This window comes from Stomoxys calcitrans, chromosome 3 (assembly GCF_963082655.1).
Source record: "Stomoxys calcitrans chromosome 3, idStoCalc2.1, whole genome shotgun sequence".
Classification (NCBI taxonomy): domain Eukaryota; kingdom Metazoa; phylum Arthropoda; class Insecta; order Diptera; family Muscidae; genus Stomoxys; species Stomoxys calcitrans.
The window spans coordinates 39,162,637-39,182,164 of NC_081554.1; the positions used below are offsets into that span (position 1 = coordinate 39,162,637).

At 36.1% G+C, this 19,528-nt stretch overlaps 1 protein-coding gene across 5 annotated transcripts in view; it reads right to left on the minus strand.

The window, feature by feature from the left end:
- LOC106081667 (transcription factor mef2A) overlaps window positions 1-19,528 on the minus strand; it is a 101,617-nt gene that overhangs the window by 53,475 nt on the left and 28,614 nt on the right. For all 5 annotated transcript variants that reach the window (XM_013243809.2, XM_013243811.2, XM_013243810.2 and 2 more), the window contains one exon: window positions 18,432-18,458. In XM_013243809.2, coding sequence (XP_013099263.2) covers window positions 18,432-18,458 — 27 coding nt within the window. The remainder of the gene's footprint in view (window positions 1-18,431; window positions 18,459-19,528) is intronic.

The window sequence follows — 19,528 nt, forward strand, 5'->3', positions numbered from 1 at the left end:
GCAATGATTAGACTTCCGGAGAAACGATAGGGGTTCAAATCCCAGCATAATAATTTGAATGGAAAAACATAGAATGTTTTGTACGATTTTGTAAATATTGTAAGATTGCTTTGCGAAAAAAATCTGCACAATGGTAATTAAATTTTAACCTTTTTTTAAGTAATACAGTTTAAAGCAATGCATAGAGACAATTCTGGCATTTTCTTCTCCTCTTTTGTTACAACCGATTAGTCATATTACCTAGTTTGTTCACTTGCGTTTTCATCTAAGTAAACATTGAACTTACGATCATTACACCCCAGCAGTAAGTCAGCAAGTGGCCAAGCAGCCACAAAAATCTAATATTTAAATATGAAGCAAACAAGTATAACAAATATGTTATTCGTATTATCTCAAGAAAACAAATAAAAATGTTGGTGGTTGGCATGTAATTTTTGTTTTTTTTTTTTTTTTTTGTATTATCATAAAATGAGAAAATACCAAGCGGCCAGAACGAATAACAACAACAACAACACTAAGCTATCTGTAACAAATTGTACCACATGAAATGTTTTTATTTGTTAAATATTTTTCCCTCTTTTTTTTTGCTTTCATTTATAATGAAAGTAAGAATGAATTAAAAACAATATTTACTTAATGATTTTTTGTTATAAGAAAGAGCAGCGAGAAAAAAGCAAAGATTAATATCCTCTGGTATAATAAATAAATATTTATGATTGAAAACAACAACAATAAAATACTATCGGACAATTCTTAAATGCAGAAATGTGCATGAGTTGAGGCTTGAAGAGAAAATCAGGCTTTTTAAATATTTAAAACACTTGACGATTTGCAAATATGTCCGACGAATACAATGAGTTGTGAATTTTGGAATACAAAGTATGGGGGTTTAACAACCTAATTAGGGTTTCACAGCCTTGAGCTGGCTGGCAGTTGACGTGAGTTTCAAGCGTGATTTTCACAAATGGTGAAAGAGGTCAAGCAGATACGTTTTATCATCGCTTATTATCGCTATCAGTGACATGTCTGTGTGAACATACCCAGGTTTCCAGAATCAAAACGCATTTGCTCTCCTCCACTGAGTGTTTATGTCAAAAGTTGTGCATTGTTTATATGGCATGAAATGGAATATAGAAACTAATGCAAAAAAACCTTCATTTAATATAGGAAACCTATATAAAAACCAGTAAGGAAAGGCAAAAGTTGGGCGGTGCCGACTTTATAATACCCTTCACCACCTAGTGTGTGTAGTACTTTTTATATATTTAGAACTTATCTCGAAATCTAGTCAGACTTTAATTTGGATACTAATTGAAATAGCAATTTGGAACCTTGTAAGATTTTACTACCATTGGACAAAAGATTTGGATTTCCACATCATAAAGGCTATATCGGCTAAAAGATTATATGGCAGTTATATCGACATCTGTGCCAATTGTAATGACACATGTATTGTAGAAATATGACGAAATTGTGGATTTTACTATCCATATCGAATGAAATATACACATATACATATATCTAAATTAGGACCAATTTTAATGAAAGTTTGCGCACGTATTGGAACGTCAAGTGAAACATCTCATGCAACGTCGGACGAAAATTGTGGATTCAACAGACTTAAGAGGCCATAACGGATGAACGATATGTATGGGAGCTATCTCTAAATGACTCCACGCCAAATTTGGTGAAGATCGGACCAAAATTGTGGCTTCTAAAGCCTTAATAGTTCAAATCTAATGAAAGATATATATGGGAGCTATATATAAATCTGAACCGATTATGATGAAATTTCCCAGATACGTTAAGATCAGTAACAAAACAGTATGGGCCAATTTTTGTGCAGATCGGTTGAAAATTGAAGCTACTACGGCCATTCAAGTGCAAATCGGGCGACACATATATATGTGACCTATATCTAAATCTGAACCGATTTTTATGAAATTTTGCACACATGTGGAAACATCAATTAAAACACCCCAAGCCAAATTTTGCACAGATCGGTAAAAAATTTTGGCTTCTACAGCTTTAAAAAACCATATCGGATGAAAGATATATATGGGAGCTATATCTAAATCTGGACCGATTTTTATGAAATTTTGCAGACATATAAGGACGTTAAATAAAACGCATCATGCCAAGTTCTGTAAAGATCAAACCAAAACTGTGACTTCTACAGCCTTAAAAGTTCATATCGGATGAAAGATATGTGTGGGAGCTATATCTAAATCTGAACCGATTTTTATGAAATTTTGCACACATATGAAGAACTCAAATAAAATACCCATTGCCAAATTTTGTAAAGATTGAACCAAAATTGTGGCTTCTACAGCCTTTGAAAGCCATATCGGATGAAAAATATATATGGGAGCTATATCTAAATCTGAACCGATTTTTATGAAATTTTGCACACATATGGAGACCTCAAATAAAATACCCATTGCCAAATTTTGTAAAGATTGGACCAAAATTGTGGCTTCTACAGCCTTAAAAAGCCATATCGGATGAAAGATATATATGGGAGCTATATCTAAATCTGAACCGATTTTTATGAAATTTTGCACACATATGGAGAACTCAAATAAAATACCCAGTGCCCAATTTCGTAAAGATCGGACCAAAATTGTGCCATCTACAGCCTTAAAAGTCCATATCGGATGAAAGATATATATGGGAGCTATATCTAAATCTGAACCGATTTTTATAGAATTTTGTATACATATGAAGACCTCAAAAAGAATAGCCAGTGTTCAATTTTGTGAAGATCGGAACAAAATTGTGGATTCTACAGCCTTAAAAAGCCATATCGGATGAAAGATATATATGGGAGCTATATCTAAATCTGAACCGATTTTTATGAAATTTTGCACACATATGGAGACATCAAATAAAACACCCCAAGCCAAATTTTGTAAAGATCGGTAAAAAAATTGTGGCTTCTATAGCCTTAAAAGTTCATATCGGATGAATGATATATATGAGAGCTATATCTAACTCTGGACCGATTTTTATGAAATTTTGCATGCCAAATTTTGTAAAGATCAGACCAAAATTGTGGCATCTACACCCTAAAAAGACCATATCGGATGAAAGATATGTATGGTAGCTATATCTAAATCTGAACCGATTATGATGGAATTTTGCACACATATGTAGACCTCAAATAAAATACCCAGTGCCACATTTTGTAAAGATCGGACCAAAATTGTGGCATCTACACCCTAAAAAGACCATATCGGATGAAAGATATATATGGGAGTTATATCTAAATTTGGACCGATTTTTATGAAATTTTGCACACATATGAAGAACTCAAATAAAATACCCTGTGCCCAATTTTGTAAAGATCGGTAAAAAATTGTGGCTTCTACAGCCTTAAAAAGCCATATCGGATGAAAGATATATATGAGAGCTATATCTAAATCTGAACCAGTTTTTATGAAATTTTGCACACATATGTAGACCTCAAAAAGAATAGCTAGTGTCCAATTTTGTAAAGATCGGGCCAAAATTGTGGTTTCTAGAGCCTTAAATCTCCATATCGGATGAAAGATATATATGGGAGCTTTATCTAAATCTGAACCGATTATTATGAAATATTACACACATATGTAGACCTCAAAAAGAATAGCCAGTGTCCAATTTTGTAAAGATCGGACCAAAATTGTGGCTTCTACAGCTTTAAAAGTCCATATCGGATGAAAGATATATATGGGAGCTATATCTAAATCTGAACCGATTTTTATGAAATTTTGCAATCATATGAGGACGTTGAATAAAACGCCCCATGCCAAGTTTTGTAAAGATCGGACCAAAATTGTGGCATCTATACCCTTAAAAGGCCATATCGGATGAAAGATATGTATGGTAGCTATAGCTAACTCTGAACCGATTTTTATGAAATTTTGCACACATATGAAGAACTCAAATAAAATACCCAGTGCTCAATTTTGTAAAGATCGGACCAAAGTTGTGACTTCTACAGCCTTAAAAAGCCATATCGGATGAAATATATATATGGGAGCTATATCTAAATCTGAACCGATTTTTATGAAATTTTGCACACATATGTAGACCTCAAAAAGAATAGCTAGTGTCCAATTTTGTAAAGATTGGACCAAAATTTTGGCTTTTACAGCCTTAAAAGTCCATATCGGATGAAAGATATATATGGGAGCTATATCTAAATCCGAACCGATTATGATGCAATTTTGCACACATATGTAGACCTCAAATAAAATACCCAGTGCCACATTTTGTAAAGATCGGACCAAAATTGTGGCTTCTACATCCTTAAAAGTCCATATCGGATGAAAGATATATAAGGGAGCTATATCTAAATCTGAACGGATTTTTTTTTAAATTAACAGCGTTTGTCGTTGGGCCAAAAAAGCGACATGTGCAAAATTTCGTGACAAACGCACAACAAATACGACCTGCACTATGATTGCAAGATTACATGGCTTCACAGACGGACCAACGGACATGGCTAAATCGAATCAGAAAGTGATTCTGAGTCGATCGGTATACTTATCAACGGGTCTAGCTCTTCTCCTTCTTAGCGTTGCAAACAAATGCACAAATCTGTAGAACCCTAGCGCAGAGGTTAGCATGACCGCCTATGACGCTGAACGCCTGGGTTCGAATCCTGGAGAGACCATCAGAAAAAATTTTCAGCGGTGGTTTTCCCCCGCCCTAATACTGGCAACATTTGTGAGGAACTATGCCATGTAAAACTTCTCTCCAAAGAGGTTTCGCACTGCGGCACGCCGTTCGAACTCGGCTATAAAAAGGACGCCCCTTATCATTGAGCTTAAACTTGAATCGGACTGCACTCATTGATATGTGATAAGTTTGTTGTTGTTCCTTAGTGGAATGTTCTTGGGCAACATTTGCATTTTACAGTGGTGGTGCAGGGTATAACAGACAGGTATGTTCAGAGAATTCAGTTCTATAAAGGAAATCTGTCAAATAAACCTATTTCAAATCTACATGAAGTTTTGTGAATACCAGTGTTAAAGTTTAAATGAAATTGTATGCAATCTTTAACACAAATTTAATGTTTCATATAACCAGCAAAGAAAAAAAATCTAAAATATTTTTATTACCCTAATTATTTATGTTATCTTTTTTGAATTTTTTTTTTATTATAAATATACCCAATTTCATTTCAACTGCTACTATTGCTGGCTTTTTTTTTTTTTTTTTTGAAATTAGCCACAATTTAGTCATTAATCAAAATATGAATATTTTCAAAACGCAAATATTTTGCTATAAATTTTCACCATAATTTACTTTTGGCACTACAGCACAAGAAGAAAAGCACTACATAGCCATACATTGCTGCTGCTGTTGCTGGCCCAACAACTCAACTGGCAGTATAAGCAGCCATCATAACTCATTTGAATAGACAAAAAAAAAAAAACAACAGCAGCAAGCAGCAAACAAAAAATCGATAACAAATTTATGGTAACAACAAACAAACACAAGTAGCTCTGTAGTCATAAACATATAAAAATGTAATTAAATGCCCAAAGGCATTGTGCAATTATTATAATAAACATTCGCGCCAACCAAGCCAAACTACACTTACTCACACACACACACACACGCGCACACACAGAAGCTTAAATGGGTTTAGTGTGAAAAATACATAAAAAAAAAAACAAAAAAAAAATGAAATGAGCCTGAGAGGGAACTGACTGCCTTATTATTTTAGTTTATTAATAAACTTAAAGGCGGAGCTAATATTTTTCAATTATATATATATTGCGACTGACTTTGTTAGAATTATTTAATAAGTATTTGTTGGCAAAGGCATAAGGACAAGTTAGAGGTGTAAATAAGACACAATTTAAGTACAGCAAAACAAAAGGGGGGAGTTGCAAATTACTGATGAGCTACAGGTTAAACTTTGATTATCTACAGATGAACTTTATATACCACTAGCTGGACCGGGCTCGCTCCGCTGTGCCTTATTTTACTTCATATGGAACAATATTATCCTTGAATATTTATTTTCGATAATTAAAGAGCTTTTAATGAAACACCATGCTATATGTATATCGCTTGACTAACAGCATAACAATATCTGCATATCCTTTATCTGATACCCATATGATCTTTATTGGTCTATGAATTCAGGTTATTTAAGTTTGGATGTTAGACGTACTCAGACTTTAACTTTACTTTATTTGAGCCCGATATTCTCATGGGGGTTCTGGAAGTGGGAAGGCTCCCATGGTGGTGGGTTTAGGGTGGTCCCGAATATGGGTAAGAATTTCGTGCTCTACTCCCTAATACATTTCATTTGATCTCCACACTGCCATGACCGGCCAATATGTATGTCTGATTTAGGGGTGTTTTCGATGGTCCCCCAGATACTTAGCCCTGAAAAAATATCAGCATCGTGCTCTACTCCCAAATAGCATTTATTCCATATTGTCATTGGTTTAAACTCCATATTGCCATTGGTTTAAGGGGAGTTTATGTGATGAGGCGTCTGCCAAACACTTGCCCCAAAATTGGTTATCCAAACGGTTTTCTAATCTCAAATACCTTTTGAGCTACATATTGACCTTTAGCCACATATTGCCATGGTCGGTAAATTTGTACCCTTTGGGGGTTGTTTTGGAAAGGGAAGGTGCCCCAAATACATGGTCCCACATTTGGATATCAGATGGTCATTAAATAATTGCTGTTTTAGGGAAGGGGTAGACCCCAGAAAATTGGTCCCGCCAAATGGGTATCAATTTCGTGTTTTACTCCCCAATACCTTTCATTTAAGTCCCACAATGTCATGATCGGTAAATATGTCTGAGTTAGGGGTGTTTTTTGGGGGCATTGTGCTCTGCTCTCAAATATCATTTATTTAAACCCCATATTGCCATTGGCCTCACAATTAGATATCAAATTCGTTTTATATCTCAAATACCTTTGGAAAAGTTTGGAAAAGGCCTTAAAAACTATCAATATCGAGCTTCACTCTCTTTAATGGGGCTGGGACGGGGGTTGTTCTGGGGATGGGGGGACGTCCCCCAGACAGTTGGACCCGAATGTTGATATCAGATTCGTGGTCTACCCCCAATTAATTTTCATTTGAACCCCATATTTCTATAGTGTTTGGAGGGAGTTTTGGGCGAAGGGACGGCCACTCAGTGAGTTGGCCCTAAAAATATATATCAGATTCTACTAAAAAAAATACCTCTTTTTTGAGCCCCATATTGCAATGGTCAGCAAATACGTCATATTTGGGTGGTGTTATGGCAGTGAGGTGATCCCATACACACCTTTTCCCAAATATTGATATCAGATTCGTGCTTTACTCCCAAAGACCTTTCATTTGAGCCCCATATTGCTATGGCCGTAAATTTGTATTTTGCTTGCTTAGGGGGATGTTCTCGGGGATGGGCGGCCCCATCCCCACATCTGGATATCAGATACGTATTCTACATTCAAATACCTTTTATTAAAGCCCCATATTGCTATGGTCAGTAAATAAGTCATGTTTGGGAGTTGTTTTGGGAAAGGGATGGACCCCGGAAACTTTGTTCCACATTTGGATAACAGATTCGTATTTTACTCGCAAATACTTTTCATTTGAGTCCCATATTGCCATGGTCGGAAAATATGTCCGATTTAGGGGTGTTTTGGGGGTTGGGGTGGTCCCCCAAACACTTGGTCCGACAATTGAATATCAGATACGTTTTCTAATCTTAAATACCTTTCATTTGAGTTCCATATTGCCGTGATTGGTGTATATGTATATATTTGATAGGTTTTGGGGTGGGGCTGCCTCCCTAGGTACCCCATCCGAAATTTGATGGCGATGCTCTACTTTTGTGCGTCTATTCGAACACTGGTTATGATTTTCTTGATTTTATGCTGGTACATGCAGCAATGTATTGACCGCTGGTAACCCATCGGCTCTTGCTGCCTTGTTATTGTTATTCCGGGTTGCCGTTTACTAAAATATCACTTCAATGGTTTATCCACGTTTTGAAAATATTTTTCGTTAAAATTATACACCTATTTGTTAAATTTACCAAAAATCTAAGTTAGTGCTTTTTTACTCCTTTTTACACATAATTTTACTCTTTTTTACCATTTTTACAACTTTTTTACGCTGTTCGCAGGTGAACTGTTGACATCGCTGTGGCAGACTGAAGGTAGCAAGAAACAATTTCTGCAAAAGCTGTGGGGACGTCAAGGAAGAAGAGATTATAGGACATATGCTGTGGTGAACTGGCAGTCGGAAGGAGTTCCCACACTGGCAGTCAGAAGGAGTTCCCACATTGGCAGTGAGAAAAAGTTCCACTGTAGGTTCTCATTTCTTTGAGAACTTGTCTGATTTAAAGGATGTGAGGTGTGTTTTAAGGCGATCTGGAACTAGAAGGAATATTCCTTTGCCTGTGGTATCTCAGTGGACTAAAACGTTTAGCTGAGTCTGATGGCAGCCGGTCACCTAAACCTATTCTAGCCTTCGAAATGAAATGAATACAAAAATTCGATCAAGGAGCTCGAAAAGCTATTCTACACTCAACATTCGTACATGGAAACAAATATTAGCAAACAACATTCCAGGGAAGGTAAGTCCAGACCTCTTTTAATAAAATATTGGGTTGCCCAAAAAGTAATTGCGGATTTTTTAAAAGAAAGTAAATGCATTTTTAATAAAACTTAGAATGAACTTTAATCAAATATACTTTTTTTACACTTTTTTTCTAAAGCAAACTAAAAGTAACAGCTGATAACTGACAGAAGAAAGAATGCAATTACAGAGTCACAAGCTGTGAAAAAATTTGTCAACACCTACTATATGAAAAATCCGCAATTACTTTTTGGGCAACCCAATATTTTCGTTAAATAAGAAACTCTCTTTAAATGTTTAGAGTATTTTTAATGGAGCCTTATGTCATATACATCCCCCAAAAATCAAAAAACTCAAGTTCTCATAAACAAAACATTGTTACCTAGTATCATGCATATGTGTTTTTACTTTGAATACTACTAAAAAAAAGATCATAAACATCATCAGTGGCAATTGTACGAATCAATACCAATATGGCTGAGGTTTTTGTGTATGGTTGGTGTGCCCTTTTGTGTTGCTCCAAGTAAATCCCAAGCCTAATTTAATTTAGCGTGTTAATAACTCATTTATTTGCCACCTTTATTGAAACTTGATGAAAACTAAAGAAAATTGTTTTGAAGAAGCAAAAAAAAAAGCACAAAAAAATAATAAAGAAATCCCAACAAAACAAAACAAATTGGATTTCAAAATACAAAAGCAGCCAACAGCAACTGATAATGAATTATGAACTCCAACAGATCTCAGCAGCAGCAAGAAAAAGCTACTCCGAACAAAATTCAAGCCCAATTTGTTCAAATGATGAATAATTGCGCCCACCAATGTGAATAAAAATATACAATGTTTGTGATCTATTCGTGTATTTAACGAAACACGGACATAACAGCCAGCCGGGCAGACAATATTTTTTTTTTTTTTAATTTCAATATTTTTTGCTCACCCTCTGGTATGGGAACAATGAGAGTGTGAATGATTATCAAGATTTGCTTTAAGTCTTCTCCACTAAGACCATTTAGACAGAAGCAAGCGTAACACTAGAAAATGAAGAGTAATTTTGTAATTAGTTTATTTTGAAGCCCCGACTACCGTTGGGGGTTTCAATTTATTGCTCTTCCATTGCTATTTTAAATAATAATAACAATAAGAAATTATTGTTTTTTTTTTCCTTTGTGCAAGGGGCTACTGGAGCTGAGTACTAGCTCCAAAGAAGAGCTGGCAAAGAAGCCCCTGTAGTGCGAATGAACGCTAATGCTTAGTTGATCTGGTTCTGCTCAATTAACGTTTATGGTCTTTTTGTGCAAAAATCACACCTTACAGCTGAAGGTGATAGAGATGTAGTATTCAAGTTTCATACAAATTTGTGTTAAGATATTTGCTTTGAGTTCAGGTGGTGGTGGAAGAATTCTCTGAGCTGCGAAGAAAGGTGGTTTCAAGTTTCTGCATAACACTAAGCAAACGGGTTACTGAATATTAGACAAACCTAATAAAGCTGCCTAGAAAGGTGGTTTCAAGCTTCTGGATATTGGCATAACACTAAACAAATGGGTTACTGAATATTGGGCAAAGCTGATAATGCTGTCAAAAAATTTAAAAAAATCAAATGGCGGGGACTTCTTTCTCAGCAAGTTAATTGTCCTGACATTTGAATGCCAGATTGCTATACTACACTGGAAAAGCTTTCATTTTAGTCTCATTTTAGGGATCTGTGTTGGATTAGCTCTTCAAAAAACAATGTGAAACAATTTCAGTGTCATGGTCTGGGTGGTGATGATGTTTGATCAATAGAACAAAACCCCTAAAGGAGATGAAGTTCTTGGGCCAATCATTTTTAGAGTCTACTAGCTGACCCGGGCTCGCTCCGCTGCGCCTTCTTCTACTTTATATGGAACAAAAGTTTCCTTGGAATATTTATTTTCGACAGTTAAAGATCTTTTAGTGAAATACCATGCTACGAAAATAGTATTGGGTTGCCCAAAAAGTAATTGCGGATTTTTTGAAAGAAAGTAAATGCATTTTTAATAAAACTCACAATGAACTTTAATCAAATATACTATTTTACACTTTTTTTTCTAAAGCAAACTAAAAGTAACAGCTGATAACTGACAGAAGAAAGAATGCAATTACAGAGTCACAAGCTGTGAAAAAATTTGTCAACGCCGACTATATGAAAAATCCGCAATTACTTTTTGGGCAACCCAATATATCGCTTCACTAACAATTTAACAACATAAGTGCCTTTGTCCAAATCCCATATGATTATCTCAAATACCTTTCATTTGAGCCACATAATGGCATGGTCGAAAAATTTTTTCCCTTTGGGGTTTTTCGGAAAGGGGTGATGCCCTCAATACATGGTCCTACATTTGTATATCAAATTCGTATTCTACTCCCAAATATCTTTATTTGAGCCCCATATTGCGATGGTCACTAAAAAAATGCTGTTTATGGGGTATTTTGGAAAAAAGGGTAGACCCCCAGAAAATTGGTCCCGAAAATGGGTACTAATTCTTGCTCTAAGCCCCATATTCCCATGGTCAGTAAGTAAGTCCAGTTTTGGGGAAGGGGTGGACCCCCAGAAACGTGGTCCCACATTTTGACATCAGATTCGTATTCTACTCGCAAATACCTTTCACTTGAGTCCCATATTGTCATGGTCGGAAAATATGTCCGATTTAGGGGTGTTTTGGGGGTGGTCCCACATTTTGACATCAGATTCGTATTCTACTCGCAAATACCTTTCACTTGAGTCCCATATTGTCATGGTCGGAAAATATGTCCGATTTAGGGGTGTTTTGGGGGTTGGGGTGGTCCCCCTAGCATTTGGTCTGGCAATTGGATATCAAATACGTTTTCTTATCCTAAATACCTTTCATTTGAGTCCCATATTGTCGTGATTGGTCTAAATATATGTTTGGTAGGTTTTAGGGTGGGGCAGTCCCCCTAGGTACCCCATCCGAAATTTGTATACCAAATTTTTATATTTAGGGCACTATATGAGAGCACATAAAATTTCGCTTAAATCGCACCACCCATCTCCGAGATCTGGCGTTTCTGAAAATTAGGGTAAGGGGAGGGTCCGCCCCCCTTCAGATATCAAAAAATTTAGTACCCTATTTTCGCCACGGCGTCATTATGCATCTCGGATCTTGACTTCTTCCACCCCAAACGTAGCAATTCTTATACGATTTAGCTGAAGTCTTGAAAGAAGTGTTTTGTAAAGACTTTCAACACTATGCCAAATATGGTCTAAATCTGTTCATAATCTGAAGCTCTTATATAAACCGATCTACCGATTATACTTCTAAACCATCTAGAGAACGCAATTCTTATCCTATTAGGTTGAAATTTTATACATCATCTTCTCCTATGACCTTCAATATATGTGCCAAATATGGCTTGAATCGATATAAAACCTGATATAGCTCCCACATAAACCGATCTTCCGATTTTACTTCTTTAGCCCCTAGAGGGCGCAGTTCTTGTCTGATTTGGATGAAATTTTACACGACTTCTCCCGTGATCTTCAATATACGTGCTAAATACGGTCTGAATCGGTTCATAATCTGATATAGCTCTCGTATAAACCGATCTTAAACGATGACTTGTGCTATAGTATCCAACATCCAAACCAAGTATATTATGGAATGATAGAGCTGCAATAGCATGACAATTTTGTATCCACTATCCTTTGTTTGCCCATAAATGGATACCGGTAAAAGAATTGCGATCCATTCTGCGTCCAACCTAAGGGGAACTCTCCAATCGAAAACCTTCCGAAACGGGCATATGCCAAATATGATTCGAATCGGTCCATAAACCAATAAAGATATAGCCCCCATATAAATCGATCCCCGGCTTTGACTTCGTGAGCCTCAAGTTTCATCAGATTTGGAACAAAGACTATGACTTCGAACATCCACGTCGGTCTATAAACTGATATAGCTCCCATATAAACAGATCCCCCGATTTGACTTCTTGAGCCGCTAGAAGCCTCATATTTCATTTGATATGGCTGAAATTTGGAACAAAGACCAGTATCATGACATCCAACATCAATGCCAAGTACTATCTTAATCGATAAACTAGTATAGCCCCCATAAAAACAGAATCCCCGATTTGACTTCTTGAGCCCCTAGAAGCCTCATCAGATTTGGATGAAATTTGGAAAAAAGACTTGTGTTGTGACTTTCAACATCCACACCACGTACGGTCCTAGTCGGTCTATAAACTGATATAGCCCCCATATAATCCGATTCCTGATTTTGAATTCTTGATCCCCTAGACGCCTAAATGTTCACCTGATTTGATTGCAATTTGACCCAAAAAACTATCTTCTGTCTTACAACATCAGTGCCAAGTTTTATACGAATCGATAAATTTGGTGACATAGGTCCCCCTAAGTACCGATATCGCGATATGTCTTCTTGAGGCTATTGAAGCTTCAATCAATTCCCGATTTGATTTCTACAACATAAACGATGATTTTTAGCTATTATCTTTTTGGCAACACCATAATTTAACCATGAATTGTCTTAAAAACTAAAAACGCTTGCAAATTATTGAATTTTATTATCAAAATGCGTGCTCTGGTAAGAAACTTCTTCGCGAACTTCTTCCATTGAGCGACGAAGCTCTTTTTTGGCTCAATGCGTACGTAAAAAAACAGTATTGTCGAATTTGGAGTGAAAATCAGCCAGAAGCATTGCATGGGCTGCCAATGCATCCAGAAACAGTCACAGTTTGGTGCGGTTTATGGGCTGGTGACATCATTGGACCGTACTTCTTCAAAGATGATGGGAATCTTTAGGTTCTCACTTTTTTGAGGATGTGAATATTCGAAAGTTTTAAGGCTTTTTAAAGTGATATGGCATGTTAAATGTTTGAAAGCGAAAGGTATCTTCCTTCTTTTGTTACTTTGGTCCCACAGTGGACTAAAATGTCAAAGTAAGTCTGATTACAGACATCTGCAAGTAACTATCATTTATTTGACATCCGTATTCTACTGATTGTGTCACTTTGTGGAGGTTTTTGGGGGTGGCCCATTCCCCCTCAACTCCCATATACCTTTCGTTGTCTAAGTTAAGGGGGTTTAGGATGGGACATTCTATGAGGTTGATTCATCCCAAATTTTTAAAAGAAATTCAAATTTTTGGTATACTAAATATAAGATCTGCAGTTATTGAAAACTAAAGCAAAATTCAATACCACTTTCGAATTGCCCACTTCATTGTACTACCCCTCAAATGGTGATTTCACTCTATTGACAATAGTTGGTTACTTTGTAACGACTGTCATTAAATTGAACACTACCGACTTAGATGTACAATACAGCCACCCACAATCCAAAGGCTAAAAAGCCGCCATCAGCACTTAGAAAAAAATGTCTGAGAGCCGACATACCTTCCTACCATAGGAAAAACGAAACCTTGACCCAATCGATCTATTATCATTATGGCCAACCAGAATAATGTTGCAATGCTAAATCGCACTTGTCATTTTAGATTTATATTGGCTTAAACATCATTTGTCACAATTAATGTTTAACTAAACTTTGTGTGTGTTCCCTCTCTGAGCCTCTGTCTTAGGGGGTCTTCTGTTGTTTTCCAACAGTCTCAAGTTGGCTAATAAACAAATTTACCTTTTCTGCGGTTTCTTTGGCATCGCAAGCCTTTGGCAAGAAAAATGTGGATGGGGAGAGGGAGTGAGAGAGAGAGAGAGATAGTGAAAGAAATCAGAGACAGCAACAAGCAATGCAAAATTAAATGACAGTTAAACAAAGTACAAAGCGTTTACTTGACTACAAAAAAAAAAAAACAGACAGACAGACGGAAGGACGGACGGACAGATTCTTACATATACCGCAGAAATCATTTAAGCCACATTTATACTTAACAAACTGTGTAACAAGGCTTGCATTAAAGTCGCATTGTCTTGAATCGAGCTTGCCAAACAACTATTCCAACATATAAATGCGGTTGACGATGCCAATGTGGTTGGATGGTGGTCCATACCAGACCATACCAGGCGGGCACAGGCTGCCAACCAGCCAACCAGCCAGCCAGCCAACAGACAAAAACTCAACCTCAAGCCATGTGTCACTTGTGATCAGATCACTTGCCAGAGATCACAGCGTACAGCTAAAGAACAAAAATAAATACGACAAAATTTTGCTTCAAGAACAACACCAAGGGTTTTTCAACTGATAGATGTATGATCTGCGCCAGTACAAAAGGCGAAATACTACAGAAAGCACATGCCAAAATGTGGTCAATGCAATGAAGAATGGGGGGGCGCCACATTTGGATTACATTGGGAGATGTTTAATTAAGTGTTTAATTGAGGGAAATGCAATGCAAAATAAAAAAGGCAAGAACCACAAGAACGAATTGAAGGGTTGAATGATTATTGAAAAAAAAAGAAAGACAAACAGAGAGTAATTACAACTAAGATATGGTTTAGCTCAAGTTTATTCTTTCTTTTAATGTTGAATCATAAAATAGGAGGAGTTTTTCTATAACGGCATATTGAATATTTTAAATATTCTGCCTAGCTGGCTTTAAGCCTTCATATCTAAGAGGTAACCATGCACCACAAACGCTTAGGTTTGAATCCTGGTGAGAATATCAGAACAAATATACATATATATGTTAATTAACGGTCAAGGCGATTGTGCGCTACATATTATTGACAAACGGCTGAAGCACATTAATGAGATTGGCATCAATCGAAATATATTTTCGCAGAGAAGCGACAAATATATATAAAAATTAATTTTCCTTAAAGAAAAGCCATAAAATTGAGGAATTAATTTCAATAAAATGCGAAGATGCAAAAACACAGCAAGTTGTTGTTTGTCTTTTTCTAAAGCATTCGTGAATGCAAAGCCACATGTGGGAGTATTAGTGGTGAGAGTAAGAGAAACAAATGGTGCGGGAGAAAGAGTATTTAGTTTGAGGGTGTTGTTGGAGTGTGATGTGGGTTTCCCCTTTTTGGCATGTAGATCAGCCAAGAGGTCACTATTGGGGTGCGGGTGTGATGTGTGTGTGTCCACTTGGTATTCTTTGGTCAGTCAGTAGCCTAAGCTGCGGCTATGAACAATGACATGCGTTCGTGAATGCAAAGCCATATGTGGGAGTATTAGTGGTGAGAGTAAGAGAAACAAATGGTGCGGGAGAAAAAGTATTTAGTTTGAGGGTGTTGTTGGAGTGTGATGTGCGTGGCCCTACATGGCATGTAGATCAGCCAAGAGGTCACTATTGGGGTGCGGGTGTGATGCGTGTGTCCCCACTTGGTATTCTTTGGTCAGTCAGTAGCCTAAGCTGCGGCTCTAAGCTGTTTCTCTTACAGTCAGTAGCTTAAGCTGTGGCTATGAACAATGATTTTTGTGGATTAATATTTTGGCAACGGTTAAATACAACTTTGGCAACGCATTTTTTTTTTTACTTTGAAGTTAACATAAAAAATAGTCAATGTAAGTAATTTCGTGGCCACACTATGCACTTAATGAATAAATGAGTTGGCAGGGAGTTAAAAAAAGTTAAGGAAAGAGTGCGCAGTATTTTTGTTTACATTATGTGATGGGTCCCATATGTTTTAAGGTAAAAAATCTATATCTTTTGGTATGTTGAATGGGGCTGTATGATGAATCACTCTGCCACTGAACAACTCAAAGCGACTTGTAGCGCGATCTGGCAATATGGAGTCACGAATGGAAAGCAGTACGAATCTGACATAATAATATGAAGTCACGTGTATCATGACAATGAGGGTTTTACAAGTACAGTATGAACCTTAGTTTGAAATATGAACTCAACCTTCAGGGAGTTTTAGCCTAAAAGGCCACCAATGGACATGTAGCCTTACTATGGCAATATGGAGCTCAAATTCAAGGTATTTCAGGATAGAGTAGGACTTTGACATAGAAATTTTGGGCCAACCATCTCAAGGTCTTTCAGATCTGCTCGAAAGGATTTATTCTGGGTCTGAAAGAAAGGGTTTTAGCAGTAGAGTAGGAACATAACATTCAAACATTTAACAAATGGGTGAAAGGCTGCCTTACAATCTCAAAGGCCTTCAGACCTGCTCAAAAGGACTTATTGTCGATTTTACTATGGCAATATGGAGCTCAAATTCAAGGTATTTGAGAATGGACTAGGAATTTGACATTGAAATTTTGGACCAACAATCTCAAAGGGCCTTCAGATCCGCTCAAAAGGACTTATTGTCGATTTAACAAAATCTGGGTCTAAAAGAAATGGTTTTAGGAGTAGAGTAGGAACGTAACATTCAAATATTTAACAAGTGGGTGAGAGTCCGTCTTATACCTAAGTTGACTTGTAGCCTAATAATGGCAATATGATATTCAAATGACGAGTATAGGGTGGTCGAATAATTGTTTCGTCCACATGTAAAAGCTCTTGATAGTGAGTATGGTAAGCACCTGAAATAGTTATAGAAAGTCAAGTTTCTAGCACTCGTCCCTCCTTCAATTGCCATCAAACGGACACATTACCCCATAAGATCAATGTGGGGCATAAATTAAAGAAGAGCGGTAAGAATCCTGCAACTAATAAATGAAAATACAAACATTTTGGGCCAAGTGCCCGTGCCCGGCTGCACAATCTTGACCTTTTTTGAATATGCTCTGCTTTTATAAGAAAGGTATTAAGAAGTTGTGTACGCTAACAATGTGGAGTATATTTGAAGTCAAGATACACCCATGAGTTCTAGAAATTAAGATTATAAATAAAAGTACTTATTATTCTGTGTATTGTATTGGGTTGCCCAAAAAGTAATTGCGGATTTTTTAAAAGAAAGTAAATACATTTTTAATAAAACTTAGAATGAACTTTAATCAAATATACTTTTTTACACTTTTTTTCTAAAGCAAGCTAAAAATAACAGCTGATAACTGACAGAAGAAAGAATGCAATTACAGAGTCACAAGCTGTGAAAAAATTTGTCAACGCCGACTATATGAAAAATCCGCAATTACTTTTTGGGCAACCCAATAGAAGGCATATGGAAGCGTGTTTGGGTGGGCTAGCTTTCATCAATGCAACACATGAAATACAAAGCCATCAGTCCCATTAAGTAATTACACTATACATATATAAGATTAAGACTTTTCAATAATGAACAGGTGTGATTTATAAAATAAGCTAAAACTAAAATGGCAACAAAAAAAGAGCATCATCACTACTCAACGGTGTTTATCCCCTCACTAATGCTGGTGGTTTGCATTTATGGCTCGCTGGCTTTTTAACCCTGCAAAAGGGATCTGTATTATAAAAATATCCCCCACTATGGCGTTGTATACTTTTTATGACTTCCCATCATTTTATCATGCTCTAATTATTGCTCGTCCTCCAAAAATTTTTTGTTCCAAAAATATTCCATTTTCAAAATTGCAATTGTTATATCGAATATCTTAATTTATTTGGTAAACTCCCCCAACTCCTTAAAATGTTTGATAATTTTTTCAATATTTTATGCTCTAATTATTATACTAATCAAATGTTTGTTTGAACCTTTCCATTTGGGTCACAGGTTCCGGCTATTCAACAAAGTATAAGGTGTTGAAGCAGTCCTCAACCCTTGGCTGTTAACTGTTGATCACATTCGATCTTTTGCTTGATATCCTTTTTAACCCTTACAAGTTTGACTTTGAATGTTTGGTCATTTCCGTTTTAATTTTTGTGTTTATGTTTCTCAAATACTTTTTGAGGAGTCCTTCGTTCATTTTTTCGGTCTAAAAACTCTCAAGTATTTTTTTTTTTGAGTTATTATCTAGTTGAGACGACTTGACTATTGTTAGTGAGTTATTATATTTGTTTGACATTACCTCTCTGGTGGTTTAATCGATAAGCATCTGTAATAAGAGAGAAGATAGAAAATGGAAAAGATTAGTAAATTTATTTCTTTAATTCAAAATAGTTTTTAACTAATTACAAATTCATTGAAGTAATATAAAAAAATATTTTTGATTCATTATTGTAATTTTTTTGAATTTGAAAATCATCATTTGAAAAAAAAAATCATAAAAAGTCGAATAATCGATTTTGAAGTTGCATACAAAAAGAAAGCTGCACAGATATACAAGTTTTTTTTTGCTTATGTTGCTGCTATGTAAGAATTTTTTCCATTTTTTCTGAGATGCATTTCGTAGTTATCTAAACATTAAAACGGAAGGTAAAATATGGTAATAGCATTATATGGTTGAATCGATTTGATGATCTTCGGCAGCGGTATTCAGATGGTAATAAAAATTCGTGCCATGTCTAAGCAAACTTTTAGGGATTACGTCCTTATAAGTGTAAGATTCGGCTTAATAGTTTAATGTACATGGAATTTTGGCACAAATGTGTTTTTTTTTATCCATTAGACGTTTATGTTCGAGGATGAGCTGTATAGGACTATATTTTTTCATTGCACCCGCAAAGACTGGACTCCAGATTCGAAATCCTCAGCTCCTTAAAGGAGTATTTAATGTCCGAGATTAAAATTCTTAAGCTCATAAATTGCGAATGTGGTCCATATGGTGCCAGCTTTAGTTTTTGGTACCAAACTAAGCTACCACCAATTTTCGGTAGTTTTGCTCTAAAACCCAAAAGCAAAATTTTCTCGGCATTGTAGAAGTATATCAAACCATGGACGAATCGAACAATGGTTTATAGTAGCACCCATTTCACAAATAGAGATTCTGGCACCGAATTTAGCGAAGTCAAGATGGAATATCGAATCGATAGACTCCGATTTGGTAAAGGTGGTCTGTCATGTTAAATTTAATCGAATACATGAATCGGATAGAATAGAGATCATTTTGTGTTTCTTTTGGGATTTCATAGAGGAAGTGATAGAGAATAAAAGTTTGTTACTCATATGTGCAATAAAATGTGATGTTCTACTTGGATTTTAAAAATCAGAGTAACACTTGTTGAA